The sequence below is a fragment of the Nicotiana tabacum genome, chromosome 7 (genome assembly GCF_000715075.1).
Source record: "Nicotiana tabacum cultivar K326 chromosome 7, ASM71507v2, whole genome shotgun sequence".
NCBI lineage: Eukaryota > Viridiplantae > Streptophyta > Magnoliopsida > Solanales > Solanaceae > Nicotiana > Nicotiana tabacum.
The window spans coordinates 162,807,798-162,824,595 of record NC_134086.1 but is presented as its reverse complement, the minus strand read 5'-3'; the positions used below and the strand labels follow the sequence as shown (position 1 = coordinate 162,824,595).

The following is a 16,798-nucleotide window of genomic DNA, read 5'->3' as shown; positions in this document are numbered from 1 at the left end:
TGAAATTTCACCACCAGTGTGTCTAATCTGGATGTCGTGGGATTCTCGCGGTGGGGATTGATCTTATAAAAAATCATTCATCTTGAATTAGGTAAATGCGTCCGCAAAATGCTGTCAAGATTTGGTTAAACTCTTGATAGATCTGTGATCATATTTGAATGGTTGCCGTTAGCGTTGTCAAGCCAAATCAATGTCATAGCATTATACTAAAATATTCAATAACAAGATAAAATAATAAAATTACATAAAAAAATATTACTAATTAATATGCTATAATAAAATTTAACATAATCTAAAAATACTATATAGGTTATGCTAAAATAAGTATAGCTAATAAGTACTAATATTAATTACATAACTAAGCACTAAAGGAAAAGATAAACTAAGTTATGCATTTTCATTATAAACCAATGTAAAACTAAAATAATTATCCAACACTATCGTCATTTTCAATATTCAATTGAATTTCTTTTGTTAGCATTAGTATTGATATGAATTTTGTTTGAGTTATTGCATTTATGAGCTTTAAAAATTATTCAACATTCAAGAATGTTAAGTCTAAACTTGATATAATACGTTAAACGATAAAATTGTGAAAAAGTTTAAGAAATATTTATAAATTACATTACAATAAATATTTATATGTATAAAATATTTTTTAAAATATATAAATATGCTATCGGGTTGGTTTGGTTTCAGTTTGACTTTTTTTTAGTTAAAACCAAACCAAATCAATTATGGTCGGGTTTTATTTTTCAATACCAAATCAAATCAAACCAAACTATATCGATTTTTTTTCGATTTGATTCGGATTATCGATTTCTTTGTATACCCCTAGTTACGGTGATATGGCTAAGATGGTTACGAAGGAAGGAAGGAAATGGTTCCACATGGTGGTGGAAAAGGGCGGCTAGTTGGAACGGTAAGCTTAGAAGTGGCAAACGGGCCCATCGAAAACGGACAATGCAAAAATGGATAAATTATCCGACCCGGTCCATGTTTAAAACGGATAAAAAATGAGTTATTCAATGGATAATATGAATATAATATGGATATCCATAATGTACTACTCCATTTACACTTCAATATCAATAGATATATAGGCGCGCACACACTCTTAAAAGGTAGGGTGGGTAGTTGTTGAAGGAAGTGTCTCAGGAAGGGAGGTGAGTTCAGCCACATTTTTTATTGGAGATTTAAGAAAAAATGGTAGGATACCTTGAGCTTAATCTAGCTTCTTCTTCCTTTGTGAGCCTTGATTTGATGCCGCAAATTAAGAAGAGCAGCGGGGGGGAGGGGATTTTTCATTACATAAAAGACTAAACACAATTTGGACTTTCACATAGGATGGTGAGATTTTGTCTTGTCAAAGGAAGGAGTTGGATTAACGAGTCAAAGAATTTTCAAAAGAAGGGTATATTTAGCTCCAGTTAACGTCCGATAGCATAGACGTGGGAAAAAAACGTTAAGAAACACACAAAGTGGACATGACAATAGAATTCTAAATCTATTGAAAAGAGAGATTAAATGCCCTATTATCAATCGTATGCTGGTAACAAGGCTAGCGCATTGCATTGGCTTCAGCAAACAAGTTTACCAGCATTTCCATCAAAATGAAAGGGTCAAATTAGTATCCACTGTAAACCTACTATCTAACTGATCCACTTAGTACATGCATCACTGGGCATTAATTGGAAGGGAAGCCTGATATATCATATTAACGTCTAACATTTAACATCTTAAGAAAGAACTCATTTTCTCTCTGCATGCTGTTGCACAACATGTAAAGCCTCCAGACGGTTAACAACCTCTTTCATTAGTGGTCGCTTCTTTTCTTTTTCATCCAAACACTGCATTGCAAGATCTGTCATTTTAGGTCCATCACGAGGATCAAAGTCTGGATCATCCTCAAGACTTTGGTGCACAAGTGAACACCCAGGCTTGTACTCTTTCAGTCGCTACGGTGTTTTTCACATCAATAACTCTTTTGCTCATAAGATCTAAGAGCAAAACACCAAATGAGTAAACATCAGATTTGACAGTCCACGCACCTGCACATATTTTACAAGCATGAAAAGCGCATAAGAACAGATGCTTCAGCGAAAGAAAGAAAGAACAACGAAATGGACGGGCTGTGAAAGATACAAGCACCATTTCTTTTCGCAAGTCCAAGTAAAGCAGCACACTAAAAACAAGAAGAATAAAGTCGTAATATAACGGGAAAAAGAAAACTAGAAATGGTTTCAAAAACTCCATGGTGCTTTACTTGGACTTGCTTAGAATTTAATCCCTACAAATTCCTATGGGGCTTCACATTTAATCCCTGCAAGTTCTTATCGCAAACTGTTGTTTCCTACAAACCATCATCTTGGTTTCAGAAACTTTTGGATAAATTTGCTTAGAATGGTAGGACAGAAAAAAAGAGTGGAAAGGATGATGTATTTTAAACACAATTATTCGCCTCTTTTCCTCCAAAGATATTGTGTCAACCTTTATACATCAAAAAATTAACAAGGGGTCAATTTGGAACTTGGCAGGACGACAGCTCCAATAAGTTTAATGAGAAATGTTTTCAATACGCCAAACTTCTAAAATTGATAAAATCAAGTGGCACCTCCACAAGATAATGAAACAACATGTAAATATAATGAAAACAACGCTAATTTACAACTGTTATATTTGATTAAAACAATGACTGAGTTTAGGGACTAGTACCACATTGAGCAACATCTGGAGCAATGTAGCCAAAAGTTCCAGCTTCACGATGACTGACTGTCTTATCCAAATTACTTCCAAGTAACATACCAAATTTAAACAGGATGGGATTGAAATCATGGAGAGAAAGAACAGACACTATTTTTACTCAGTCATGAAATATTGTGTGCAAACACAAAATAACAATGTCAACACACGGCCAGGAACTTTACATACCCAGTGGAAACAACAAAACGTATTTGTAATAACGTACCTTGTCGAGCACTATGTGAGCTGGATTAATGTTGTGAATCAGGTATTGTGACTTCTGACCATGCAAGAGATTCACCAAGCGAGCTAATGCAGGTGCAGCCCTAACTCTATCCAGCCATTTGAACTCATCTGACCAAGAAAACTAAAAAAAGTAATTACATTGTCTGCACATCTCGTCCTCCTTTTTTTCATGAATAAATTTTTCCGCCTGTCACCATGATTAGGAAAAGGATTTCCTATATGTGTTTACCTGATTCGCATGCAGGGCTTATACTCTTTCAAGGCCCACAACTCAACTGCAGTCGCTACAGTGTTTTTCACATCAATAACTCTTTTGCTCATAAGATCTAAGAGCAAAATACCAAATGAGTAAACATCAGATTTGACAGTCCACGCACCTGCACATATTTTACAAGCATGAAAAGCGCATAAGAACAGATGCTTCAGCGAAAGAAAGAACAACAAAATGGACGGGCTGTGAAAGATACAAGCACCATTTCTTTTCGCAAGTCCAAGTAAAGCAGCACACTAAAAACAAGAAGAATAAAGTCGTACTATAACGGGAAAAAGAAAACTAGAAATGGTTTCAAAAACTCCATGGTGCTTTACTTGGACTTGCTTAGAATTTAATCCCTACAAGTTCCTATGGGGCTTCACATTTAATCCCTGCAAGTTCTTATCGCAAACTGTTGTTTCCTACAAACCATCATCTTGGTTTCAGAAACTTTTGGATAAATTTGCTTAGAATGGTAGGACAGAAAAAAAGAGTGGAAAGGATGATGTATTTTAAACACAATTATTCGCCTCTTTTCCTCCAAAGATATTGTGTCAACCTTTATACATCAAAAAATTAACAAGGGGTCAATTTGGAACTTGGCAGGACGACAACTCCAATAAGTTTAATGAGAAATGTTTTCAATACACCAAACTTCTAAAATTGATAAAATCAAGTGGCACCTCCACAAGATAATGAAAATAACATGTAAATATAATGAAAACAACGCTAATTTACAACTGTTATATTTGATTAAAACAATGACTGGGTTTAGGGACTAGTACCACATTGAGCAACATCTGGAGCAATGTAGCCAAAAGTTCCAGCTTCACGATGACTGACAATCTTATCCAAATTACTTCCAAGTAACATACCAAATTCAAACAGAATGGGATTGAAATCCTGGAGAGAAAGAACAGACACTATTTTTACTCAGTCATGAAATATTGTGTGCAAACACAAAATAACAATGTCAACACACGGCCGGGAACTTTACATACCCAGTGGAAACAACAAAACGTATTTGTAATAACGTACCTTGTCGAGCACTATGTGAGCTGGATTAATGTTGTGAATCAGGTATTGTGACTTCTGACCATGCAAGAGATTCACCAAGCGAGCTAATGCAGGTGCAGCCCTAACTCTGTCCAGCCATTTGAACTCATCTGAACAAGAAAACTAAAAAAAGTAATTACATTGTCTGCACATCTCGTCCTCCTTTTTTTCATGAATAAATTTTTCCGCCTGTCACCGTGATTAAGAAAAGGATTTCCTACATGTGTCTACCTGATTCGCCTGCAGGGCTTATACTCTTTCAAGGCCCACAAATCAACTGCAGTCGCTACGGTGTTTTTCACATCAATAACTCTTTTGCTCATAAGATCTAAGAGCAAAATACCAAATGAGTAAACATCAGATTTGACAGTCCACGCACCTGCACATATTTTACAAGCATGAAAAGCGCATAAGAACAGATGCTTCAGCGAAAGAAAGAACAACAAAATGGACGGGCTGTGAAAGATACAAGTACCATTTCTTTTCGCAAGTCCAAGTAAAGCAGCACACTAAAAACAAGAAGAATAAAGTCGTACTCTAAAGGGAAAAAGAAAACTAGAAATGATATCAAAAACTCCATGGTGCTTTACTTGGACTTGCTTAGAATTTAATCCCTACAAGTTCCTATGGGGCTTCACATTTAATCCCTGCAAGTTCTTATCGCAAACTGTTGTTTCCTACAAACCATCATCTTGGTTTCAGAAACTTTTGGATAAATTTGCTTAGAATGGTAGGACAGAAAAAAAGAGTGGAAAGGATGATGTATTTTAAACACAATTATTCGCCTATTTTCCTCCAAAGATATTGTATCAACCTTTATACATCAAAAAATTAACAAGGGGTCAATTTGGAACTTGGCAGGACGACAACTCCAATAAGTTTAATGAGAAATGTTTTCAATACACCAAACTTCTAAAATTGATAAAATCAAGTGGCACCTCCACAAGATAATGAAAACAACATGTAAATATAATGAAAACAACGCTAATTTACAATTGTTATATTTGATTGAAACAATGACTGGGTTTAGGGACTAGTACCACATTGAGCAACATCTGGAGCAATGTAGCCAAAAGTTCCAGCTTCACGATGACTGACTGTCTTATCCAAATTACTTCCAAGTAACATACCAAATTCAAACAGGATGGGATTGAAATCCTGGAGAGAAAGAACAGACACTATTTTTACTCATTCATGAAATATTGTGTGCAAACACAAAATAACAATGTCAACACACGGCCAGGAACTTTACATACCCAGTGGAAACAACAAAACGTATTTGTAATAACGTACCTTGTCGAGCACTATGTGAGCTAGATTAATGTTGCGAATCAGGTATTGTGACTTCTGACCATGCAAGAGATTCATCAAGCGAGCTAATGCAGGTGCAGCCCTAACTCTGTCCAGCCATTTGAACTCATCTGAACAAGAAAACTAGAAAAAGTAATTACATTGTCTGCACATCTCGTCCTCCTTTTTTTCATGAATAAATTTTTTCGCCTGTCACCGTGATTAAGAAAAGGATTTACTACATGTGTCTACCCCCCCCCAAGCCCTCTTTTTTAAGGCCTCTTCCCCATATAACAGCTATTTCCACCTTCTAGTGACAACAGATCTTTTACTCAATGGTCTCACTAGTATAAACCTCGATATGGCAAAAGGAAATGCATTTAACAGCAGAAGATACTCGAGACAAGGTTGAACATGTAATATTATTTTTTATTACCGTACTGTCCGGGCCAGCTTGCGCACACCTCGACTAATTCCAATGGGTACCTGCTACCTTCTACTAGCACAGGTACCGGGTAACTCTATCCACCAAGACTTGGATTGATAGTAAAAAATCAATAAATATAAATATGAGAGTAGAGAGGTACCTTGAATGATAAAGTTATACAAGGTGTCACGTGGTTTGAGATCGTAAACAACCCCCAGAATTTTATCCTCTCGGACAATATCCAATCAATTTCACTAAGTTCGGATTGCCCCTAATCCTTGGATCTTGCAAGAATTTAAGTTCATCCTACAAGCATATACAAGCAATCTTCCATACTAAGCATAAACTAGGAAAAGAATCAGTAGGTAAGAGATTGTGCACACACACATAATAGAGACACAAACCTCAAATCTCACTAGGTCTTTATTGTCTCGAAGAACCCTAGGATCAAACAGAATCTTGACAGCCACATCTTTGGTAGTTTCATCTTCTTGATTCAAACACACAGGCATCTTCCAACGGTAGAGCTTACCATATTGAGAGATTCCAACAAGATTATCTGGAGAAAATTGACCCGTATACTGTCTCAATTTCTCAAATGTGAGGTCAAGATGATCATTTTTCACAATGAGATCAACAATATCACTTTCCACAGTGACATCAAAAATATCACTTTCCACAGTGACGTCAGGAAGATCATTTTTCACTGGGTATTCTTTTCCTATACAAGACAGGCTGAAGCAACCAGTAAAGAAGTGGCAAGAGGGTCATACAACATTATAATAAGAAGGGATTGAAATCCGTAAATGATAATAGGGGAATTGAAATTTTGTAACAAAATACCAAGAACAAAAAAGGAAACACCCAATTGCATGCGTCAATAACGTAGGAAGCTATATTAAGATTTAGGGCAGGCATGACATTATCAACCTAAGCGGATTTTCCATGTCGAATCTCATATACAGAATTTGTGCCTCCGCCCCTCGTAATCAGACCATATGAAAATTTTGAATAATACGAAACACATTCTAAATTTCTTCTAAAAAATCACAGATATCGTACGGTCTCTGGGAAGATAAACTAAACCAAAACCCTAGAAATGAAAATAGATCGGCACGTCAAAAATAGATATAAATCAATATAAAAGAACGAAGATAAATCGAAAATAATCACCTTTAGAGCTCTAGAAAGGCATGATTTTGACGAAGAATTCTTTCTTTTTGTTTCACTCATGCCATCTCCAACCTTGCCCCATTCTTGTTCCTCCCCCATTTTTGTCCCCAAAATAGGATGAATAATGTTACTCAAATATGGGTACACTATTTATCTCCTCCATTACTATTAATCACTTTTTTATTATTATTTTATAATTTCATTACTTTTTTATTATTATTTATTATTTAATCTTTTAATTTATCTCTTTATATATATCTAATTATGTTTATGTAATGTATTTATAATATTAATATTATATCTTAACTTTGGTGTATAATTTTGATAAATTATTTTTCGTGCATTTATTATTTTTATGTAGAAATGACAGTAGATGAAAATCAACGATTTCAAGAATTTTTATTTCGACATAGGAGAATTAAGGACAAAGATGCTCATTTTGCACTTCGTAATGCATTAATAGATCATTTATGGGAGAATACTAGAGGTTGAAGTTGAATGTTTATCTAGTATTTCGAATGAATTTTATCGTTATGTAATATGTATTTAATTAATCTTGTATCACAATGATTTCACTTTTATTTGAATTATTAGTCAATCTATAATAATTGCTTACAAATTATATTATTTAAAATTTTATGAATTATTTTAATTATGGAAATTACAAATTAATAAAAATAAAAGATGGAATTTGTTTAATGAAAATTAAAAATAAAATTGAAATGAAAGATAATAATATAATATAGAAGAGAGAGAAGAATATAAAAAAGTTTGGGAAAAAAATGGGGGAATGGTTGGAGTAAGTTGTCCCCAAAATGGGGAAATCCCCATTTTGGGGACAAAAATTGGGATAAAAGTTGGAGATGCCCTCGCTCAGGATTTTGCCGAAGAATGAGGTTCTGCAAATTTTCCTTGTGTACAAAAGAAGTCAATAGTACCATTTGTATAATAATTCAAATTATTAGTGAGGATCAATTTAGCACCAAAATTTATTATTTTTATTTTTCATTTGCTTTGGTACCGAACTTGATGGTGATTAATAGCCCGTTTGGCCAAGTTTTTTTTGGGCCAAAAGTACTTTTTTTTTTTGAAATTTTTACCTTCCTATGCTACATATGAAACCATATTACCCTCAATGTTTAAGGTTAGAGATAATTACATTTAGTATACTAAATTACCATTTATATACCATAATTTAAAACAGGGATATAATTAATGGGGCATTTATATGAGGCATAATTATAGTACCGTATATTCCCACATTTCTCTTTCCTTTCAGCTCAACCTCACCCCTCCCCACGTTTTACCTTTACCCGTAACTCTCCCCCCCCCACGTTTTACCTTTACCCTTCACTCCCCCACGTTTAGCGTCTGTTTTCTTCTTTACAGAACAAAAGCTACCCACGTTCTTCATTATTCTCCATTTAAATTCACCAAATATTGAAGTTATCATTCTACAAAATTCGTTCTCATCTTTAGTCAAGTTGAAGTTAAACCATGAAGAACATCAAATCTCCCCAAAAAATACCTAAAAAATCTACAGTAGGTGATATCCCTTCTTTCGATTTGGGTGTTTTAACACAAAAATCACCACAAAAATAAGTAAAATCTACATATACAATGGAACCTACTACTCACAGTTCATCTCCTAGACAAATCTGTGCCGAGATGAGAACAAAGCAAATGCACGATGTAGATGCTGGAGGAAGTGCTACACCAGGCGGCAAACAACTCAAAAGAAAGGGGAAAGATGTATGTGTAGACGACGACTTTGCTGAAGATGTCCCTAATATTCCAACAGTTAAAAAACCCAAGTTGTCTCCTGCTTACTCAAAACAAAAAACGAAGAAACAGTCCAAAAAACTCCAAAATTGGTTCAGAAATTTGGTGAAGGTAAACATTTATTATTTTTGTTTCCAGTTTTTTAATTTTGTTTTGGATGTAAAAATATCTATTCTAAGTGTTTTGGTAAATTGTAGATTAGTTGTCTTAATTTTATAGATTATTTGTAGTTGTGATTTTCTACAGTTTATAATTATAATTATTTTGTAGTCGTTTTGTAGTTATATTGTCGTTAGCTTTTAAATTTTGAAACAGAGCTGTAGTTACTTTTCTCTTACTGCATTTTTGAAGATAATGTATATATCTGTAGATGTCTTGTAGTATTTTGTAGTTATATGTGTGGGTAGGCTGTATTTTTTTGAAGCAGATTTGTATGTATTTTTTCTTCCTGATTTGTTTTTAGCTATTTGTGTAGTTATTGTGTAGTTATATGTAGATAATATGTAGATTAATGCTTTATTTTTATGCAGTTTACTAATGTGAAATAATTTATCATTTTGTGCAGAATGGACATTATTTTGCCCCACATAATGTGGATTATGGGGTGCTTAGATTCCACACTTTGTGTGATCATAGCATTCCTAGCCAGACAAAAGAGTTATTGTCTCCAAATGCTTTAAAGTTTTTTAAAAATACTTGTTTTGGTTATTTATGGTCTCTCCCCTCCATTTGCATGCAAAACCAAGCTATTCATCTTCTGATGAAGTATGAACTGTCTAAGTCTAATGAATCATTTTTTTTCAGTTCACTTGAAGGGGGAAAATTGAATTTTTCATTGAGAGAGTTTGGTTTAATTATCGGTTTAAATTGTGTGAATCAGTTTACAGATTATGGATATACTTCTAGTTATGTTAGCAAGTTAATGAATAGTTATTTTCCTAACAAAAAAAGAGTAGAGAAGTGGTATTTGAAAAACATAGTAACAAATAGATCTTGGGTAAACAACGAGGATACAGTCAAGTTGTGCATTCTTTATCTTTTGGAATTTTTTGTTTGCCCTTATGACAAAGACCATGTATCTTTTATAGACCACTTTAGGTTCTATTTGGTAGAGTCTGGTCAGTTTGAGTCATACCCATGGGGTATTAAATCGTTCAATCAGGTTATGGAATCCGTTAGGCATCGTCTAAATCCCCGTATACATTCTTATCTCATACGGGGATACTCATTAGCCTTGCAAGTGTGGCTTTATGAGTGTTGCTCGACCGTCAGCACGGAGCTTGCTCCGAGGTGTTCTGACTCAATACCTCGCATATTAAGATGGTCAGTTACTAAGGGGTAGATTTGGCTAACTGCCTTTAAAGAGAAGATGATCAAGCCTGAGTGGATTAATGTATTTTTTTCAGTTTTGTATGTTGCTACATTTACCTTCATAATATCTACAATTAGTCTACATTTTCTGTCTTAGTGGAACTAACTGTTTTTTTCATTATTCAGTTCACAAGCATGACTGAATCTGGAGAAGAGATTTGAGTGTTTACTCTGCCAAACAAGATTGAGTATGAAGATGAATAAGGTGCACAATCATCAGAGGTTCCAAATGTTGATTCTCCAACATTGGAACCCAAACATACAGATTGTCAATAGGACAAAGAATTTGTGGCTAAGAAGCTCACGAAGCTAGAAAAGGGAATTAAACAGGTAATATTATTAAATACAATATATTTACATATTTGCTACAATTTATCTACATTTCATAACAATTTATGTAGTATACATTGTAGTTAGATTGTAATATAATTCTATAGTCAGCCCTGTTGGGATTGCACACATTGTAGTTAAATTGTAGTATAACTGTAGCAATTTGTAGACAATTGTGAAAACAATACTGCCTCGTACATAATTAAACTGATTTGTAATTTATTTGAATAAAATTACCAACTAACTGTATTTTTAACTTTTAGGTTGATGGAAAGTTAGAGGATTTTAGGAAAGCTGTATTTGAGGAACTCCATGACCTTCGAGTGTTTATAGATGATTCTATGAAGAGTGTTTTGAATTTGATAAACAGGAGATATGATGTGGATGAGGCAAAGGTAAGAGTTGACATATATTTATATACCAAAACAAATTATGACATATGAAATAATATACTCAAACTAACATAAAATCTTTAGTTTGCTGGTAGTTCAACCAAAAATAATGACCAACAACAAGGAGTGAACAACCAACAATTTCAGTTCAATATTGGTGATCAAGTGCATGCAAGCACAAGCAACACAGGTATCTACAAAATACCTACAAATATATACACTTAGTATAAAACTTTATAGAGCATAGTTTTATTATTCACATTTTATCTACAACTTCCTACATATATCTACAACTTTCAATGCAGCATTATCTAGTATTATTTACCTTTTTTTAATTATAAATTGAAGTTGCAGTTTGTTCAGAACATGTTCCAGCACATGTTGACTTATATTCAGAATTTCAAGAAGCAGTTGAGGTAGAACAAGCAGGTATAATAGCATACTGTCATTCAGAATAAATAATTGTTGTTTATACAATTTTACATTCCTGTTAAGTAAGTTATGTTTTATGTAACAGATATTGAAGATATCAATGCACAGTCCCCAATTCACGGAGTGATTGTAGCAGCTCAGACAGAACAAGTCATTGAGAAATAACTAAATGAAGGTGAAGATGCACATCATGTGGATGAAGTTATTTCTGAAGGATCATGCATTGATAAGAAGGGTGTGACATTGGATGACTTTGAGTTGCCAGACAACTTAACACAATTGGTTAAGTATGGCGAGCCCATACCAGATGAAGCAACCCCTATTCATCCGGGGAGAACAAAACAACCGGGGAAACATGCACAATCACTTTTCATACCTCTATATAGTTCTGGAGGCAGCAGCTCTATTGGACCTAAATTTTTCTACCTCAAGCACCCCTTCACAACTCTTATAGGTTAAAATGTAGATTCTGATGTGTTAGATAAGTTCAACAAGTGGTTATACCACCATAGTGACAAAGTATCTAAGAGGTATGAATGCTTAATTTGACACTTTCATTTCAGCATTTTAAAGTTTAAATATGTAATTCATTCTGTGATTTTTTTTTGATTGGACATTTATTTGTTGTTACAGGAGGAAGGCTCCCTTTTCATAAAGGATAACCAAATCAAGCCTTGGTTAGACCTTGGAGTTGAAAAGGTGGATAAAAAGGACTAGTTTTATTCCCTTGCTCACTCCGAACAAGTCCTCAATGACTCGGTAAGTATCAAAGAATAAATTCACAAGATATATTTTGTCTTCTGTTTTGTAGTATAATTGTAGTTATATTGTAGATATGAAATATATGTGACCATGCCTTTTATTATAAATTGTAGATATAATGTAGACATTTCTTATAAATGTTGCTCTTATTATTTATAGTGTGATTGTATTTAGGTTGGACCTTATGTATCATATTTAATGATGAATTATATATAAAATTGTATATTTGGTAATTTGGACAGAATTGGTATATCTGTATTTCATGATTGTAGTTAATTTGTAGTTAAATTGTAGAGCGAGTTGAAGACTTATAATATTAACTGTAGTTTGAATGTAGATATTATTGAGACCTTATGGTAGTGGTTGTGTTCCATGTGTTGCTGTGTATAGCAGCTAAAGTGTAGCTATTTGTTAGATTATTTGAATTCTGGCTTTATAGTTTAAAGTGTAGCTGCTTTGTTGATAATTGTAGTTACACTGTAGCTTATAGTAGATTTTATTTTATTTTGCAGTACATTGATGTTATTATGTATTATCTGAGAAAAAGAGGCAAATATGGCCCCAACAACAACAACACTAGGTTTACAACAACCGATTGCTTGTTCAAGTCAAAGATTGAACAAATCTATGAGAAGTTCATAAGTTCTCCGCCAGAAAAAAAGTATTCGGTTGTTAAACCCGATGATGATATTGCATAATATATTCTTGGGTATAGACTTCTTACTAATGTTGCCTGGGATGAAGTTGACTATGCCATCATGCCCGTGAACATTGTAGAGAATTTCCATTGGTTGTTGGTCGTTTTCGACATAGCGGACAAACAACTTTATGTGTATGATTTCATGGTGTCTTCACACCATCATAATGTTGTTGAATCATGTGTTGATAAGTTTTCAATCATTATCCCTCTGTATTTATCTTGCACTGGTTTCTACGGGAAGCGTAAAGACATTGACTTCAAGACCACAAAGGCATACATTGAGAAACCAGTTACAGACTCTCTCAACATACAGTGGATGGTTGCGGAGATTCCACAACAAAAGGAAGGATCACCGTACAAAAACTATTCTCTCTTTCTAGATGTTTAATTATTATTATTTTATAATCATTTGTTAAATAATTAAATTGTTTTGTCTTATGCAGCGATTGTGGTGTATTTGTGGCTGTTTTTGTAGAGTATGTTAGCCTTGGAGATTTGTCAATCCCTTCAGAAGACCTTTCGGATATCGACCAACACCGTAGACGCTATAGAGCTCTCCTATGGGACTATTCTACAAAGAAGCAAGAAGATGGGTCAATCAGTGAAAGTGAGGTTACAAGCAGGCTAGCAAGGAGGAAGGGTGCTCCTACTTTGAATGAGAAGACTAGAGTCTAGAGAAAGAAGAAATAGTGTCATGTTTTCCTAGTTTAGTTGATGCCAATTTATAGTTGAAGGAGAATACACTACTTTATGTACAAAATTTATTTTTTTATTGCAGCATACCTTTTTGTTTTGTTATTTTATCTTTCATTATTAGTTGTTCACTTGAATATAAATTGGTTATTTACAGCACTATATCTTCATTATATTAAACATGAGTATTTTGATGTTAGAATACAATTTGCCTACAAATAATCTTCACAATATCTACATTTTGGAAACACTCAATGTAGTTATTGTATATAATTTTGTAGTTGTATATGTTCATAATTTTTATGAAATACCTTCAAGTTCTAGGTAATATTTGTATATAACTGTCAGTTGAAGTTAAATTACACAACAAACAGAAGAAATAAATACTCCAATCATAGAAATATATTATCCACAATTTATCTACAAATCATCTACAAATTATTACCAAGACTACAATTTAACTTTATTTAACCTATATTTTACCTACAATCTGGAAACACTTTACATTAAAGTTACTTTTTTAATATCGGTTGTATTGTAGATAATAAATATTAAAATTTAATTACACTATATCAAAGACAAATTTAGATGTCTGACACGATACATAAAAGCATATTAAACACACATAAACAAATTGTAGTCTACTTCATAATGATCTTTAAAAACTTAAACAATTACACAAAAAATCTGCTAACTTTAACTCACTAACAGTTAGTTTGAATAACTATTCTAACTACATGATATTCATTTCTTCTTGGGCGCATTCTTGCAAGATCTTTTGTTATGCCCTTTACCTCCACAATTTCCACATGACACCTTGTACTTCTTTGACTTTGTTTCATTATATGTTTTATATCTTTCCTTTTGAGGTCTCCCTGGTTGCCTTTTATCTCCCATCGGTGGATTTACTAGCTCATCCAAAATATGTTGTGGCACATTCCATTTGCTTTCATCAGGAAGAGGATTTACTGGTATTTCATACGTACGCAGAGGGCTCTCCCTTGTGTAATACGGAGAGCAATAGTTTTCATATGTTTCATTCCTGTGCCTTAATGCTGCCAAAGCATGCGCACATGGAAGTTCTTCAAGTTGGAATTGGCCACAACTACATTTCTTATTTTCTAGAGACACAATATACCGCTTCACACCATCTAACATAGTATGTATATGATCTGTTGAAGCCCTCACCTACAATTGCAGAACAAACAGAAAAAATATTATCTTAATCATAAAGATAGATTATCTACAACTTATCTACAAATCATCTACAAATATTCTACACCTTATCTACAAACTACAATTATCTACAATTTGACTAAAATTTATCTACAATCTGGAAATACTGCATATTAAGTAATTTATTTTTCTGCACCAAATAAACAGATCTTACCCTAAGCTTCTGAGATAATGTTCTGTTGTTCTTTAATTCTTTGTTGAATTTGGACCCAAGAAATGTGAAAATACCCTTCGCCTTCAATAACTTCTCGTTGGTCCAACGTTCTAGCAGTGTCCGCATATACTCTAAAAGGTCAAATATCGGCAGCTCTCTTGCATCTTTTGTTACAGCGTTCAACGACTCTGCAATATTTGATATCATTGTCCACGTTCTATTCACTGTTACATGTACTCTTGACCATCTATGATATCTAATATCATATAGGTAAGATTTCACACGCGGGTCTACCTCTTCAATCTTCGACATCCTTTCATTAATTCATCCAGAGTGTATGACCGTGCTGTAGCAAAGTACAATTCATGTAATTGTAAATGTCCCTTCTTGAATTTGGACCTTATATTTGTCCAAATATGCCACATGCAAGAGTAGTGTGGCATGCCCGGATAGACAATTGATGTTGCCTTCAGTATACTCTCATTCCTATCTGAAACAACACACATTGAAGGTCTTTCACCATATGCCTGCTTGAATTGCTCAAAGAACCACTTCCAAGATGCGTCGTTTTCAGAATCAACCACAGCATATGCCAAGGGCAATATTGTACCTACATTATTAATTCATAAAATATTAATTGGCAGCTTTAAAAATGTATATAAAAATATAAATACATAACAACTACAATATATCTTCATAATATAGACAATTTATCTACATTTCATGTAATAGCTACAAAATAACTACAAAATTACTACAATGTATCTACATTTTATAGACTGCCTACGAAATAATTACAAATTTTTTATACTTTTTACCTGCTGCATCCATGGTGCTTGTTGTCAGCATTATCCCCCTATAGGCTGACTTTAAGAATGTCCCATCAACCACTACTACTGGCCTACAATGTTGCCAACAACTTATTGATGTACAAAGAGCAACAAATGCGTATAAGAAGCATTCATCTGCTGTCTTCTTCAATTTAACAACCGAACCAGGATAAGTCTCCTCAAGAATATAAAAATATTTGGGTAATTTGTTGTAGGAGTCAGCCGGATTCCCTCTCAAAAACTGTAAAGCCTTTTCCTTTGCTCTCCATGCTTGCATGTAGCTTAGGTTCACTCCGTGTTCGGATAACATGTCAGTTTGTATGTCCTTTTGTGTGTAAACAGTCTTAGGATCACAATACTTTGGAATGACCATGCTACCAACTACAGCTGCAGTACGTTTGCATTGTATGAATGTTTCGTCCATTAAGGAGCAAGTGTTGTCGGTTGAAACTCCTTATCTTGAACATTGCGGAATCATTAATTGATGTTGCCTTGAAGTTCCATTTACAGTTTTCACCAATGCATACAAGCTAGTAACTACAAAAAAATACAATATTTAATACAGATTATAAATGTAGATGCAACAAAATCACTGTTTTAACATAAAGTAACATAAACTACAATTTAACTACAATGTAGCTACAATTTATCTACAATGTTTAAAAAACACATATCTTGAGTAAAATACTGCTTTTAATGATCTTTTCTCCACAAATATTGTTGGACTTTAAGACATTGGGCTTTAAAGTAGAAGAAGTGTGAATTGAAATGGAGGGAAATAAAATGGAGGGAAAATATAAAATTTGAAAAAGTGAACTTTTGTCTTGCACTTTGTCCCTCTTTGGTGAGGGACAACCACATTTGTGTGCTTAAATATAGAATCACTTCTTAAAGCTCTTAAAAGGAATTGAAGAGAATGAACCCTCGCG

General features: G+C 33.8%; 3 protein-coding genes across 14 annotated transcripts; all 3 read right to left on the bottom strand.

Annotated features, from left to right (window-relative positions):
• Positions 1-1,482: 1,482 nt before the first annotated feature.
• Positions 1,483-7,319, bottom strand: LOC107812820 (serine/threonine-protein kinase-like protein At3g51990). Of its 12 annotated transcripts, none has more exons than XM_075217978.1 (11): positions 7,188-7,319; positions 6,419-6,573; positions 6,175-6,320; positions 5,591-5,718; positions 5,338-5,455; positions 4,529-4,676; positions 4,280-4,407; positions 4,027-4,144; positions 3,218-3,365; positions 2,969-3,096; positions 1,483-2,051 (listed from the first exon to the last, which is right to left on the bottom strand). In XM_075217978.1, exons 4-7 carry the CDS (start codon positions 5,663-5,665, stop codon positions 4,404-4,406), a joined length of 345 nt encoding a protein of 114 aa, XP_075074079.1. In that variant the 5' UTR covers positions 5,666-5,718; positions 6,175-6,320; positions 6,419-6,573; positions 7,188-7,319; the 3' UTR covers positions 1,483-2,051; positions 2,969-3,096; positions 3,218-3,365; positions 4,027-4,144; positions 4,280-4,403. The 12 variants fall into 12 exon arrangements, with proteins under 12 accessions (XP_075074079.1, XP_075074073.1, XP_075074081.1 ...); XM_075217972.1 differs by having other exon boundaries at positions 2,969-3,109; positions 4,280-4,420; positions 7,188-7,314; XM_075217980.1 differs by having other exon boundaries at positions 2,969-3,109; positions 4,280-4,420; positions 4,519-4,676; positions 6,419-6,749; positions 7,188-7,310.
• Positions 1,752-4,114, bottom strand: LOC142162395 (uncharacterized). The gene is made up of 6 exons (XM_075218745.1): positions 4,027-4,114; positions 3,218-3,365; positions 2,969-3,074; positions 2,146-2,185; positions 1,948-2,051; positions 1,752-1,850 (listed from the first exon to the last, which is right to left on the bottom strand). Exons 1-6 carry the CDS (start codon positions 4,112-4,114, stop codon positions 1,752-1,754), a joined length of 585 nt encoding a protein of 194 aa, XP_075074846.1.
• A 7,074-nt stretch (positions 7,320-14,393) lies between the features above and the next one.
• On the bottom strand, positions 14,394-16,293 carry LOC107812810 (uncharacterized). Its single transcript, XM_075218744.1, has 4 exons — positions 15,858-16,293; positions 15,518-15,649; positions 15,040-15,227; positions 14,394-14,837 (listed from the first exon to the last, which is right to left on the bottom strand). Exons 1-4 carry the CDS (start codon positions 16,291-16,293, stop codon positions 14,394-14,396), a joined length of 1,200 nt encoding a protein of 399 aa, XP_075074845.1.
• Between the last annotated feature and the right edge of the window lie 505 nt (positions 16,294-16,798).

Bases quoted from the DNA above. Each gene is read 5' to 3' on its own strand.
- LOC142162395 (XM_075218745.1), bottom strand. From the start codon at position 4,114: ATGTTACTTGGAAGTAATTTGGATAAGATTGTCAGTCATCGTGAAGCT. The intron at 3,366-4,026 runs GTACTAGTCCCT...AAATATGTGCAG, and splicing joins TCCAGATGTTGCTCAATGTG to GTGCGTGGACTGTCAAATCT. The intron at 3,075-3,217 runs GTAAACACATAT...ATGGCTGGATAG, and splicing joins AAGCCCTGCATGCGAATCAG to AGTTAGGGCTGCACCTGCAT.
- LOC107812820 (XM_075217972.1), bottom strand. From the start codon at position 5,665: ATGAATCTCTTGCATGGTCAGAAGTCACAATACCTGATTCGCAACATT. The intron at 4,677-5,337 runs GTACTAGTCCCT...AAATATGTGCAG, and splicing joins TCCAGATGTTGCTCAATGTG to GTGCGTGGACTGTCAAATCT. The intron at 4,421-4,528 runs GTAGACACATGT...TACTTTTTTTAG, and splicing joins AAGCCCTGCAGGCGAATCAG to TTTTCTTGTTCAGATGAGTT.
- LOC107812810 (XM_075218744.1), bottom strand. From the start codon at position 16,293: ATGGACGAAACATTCATACAATGCAAACGTACTGCAGCTGTAGTTGGT. The intron at 15,228-15,517 runs GTATACTGAAGG...CAAATATTGCAG, and splicing joins TGTTTCAGATAGGAATGAGA to AGTCGTTGAACGCTGTAACA. The intron at 14,838-15,039 runs GTAAGATCTGTT...CTGCAATTGTAG, and splicing joins CATTATCTCAGAAGCTTAGG to GTGAGGGCTTCAACAGATCA.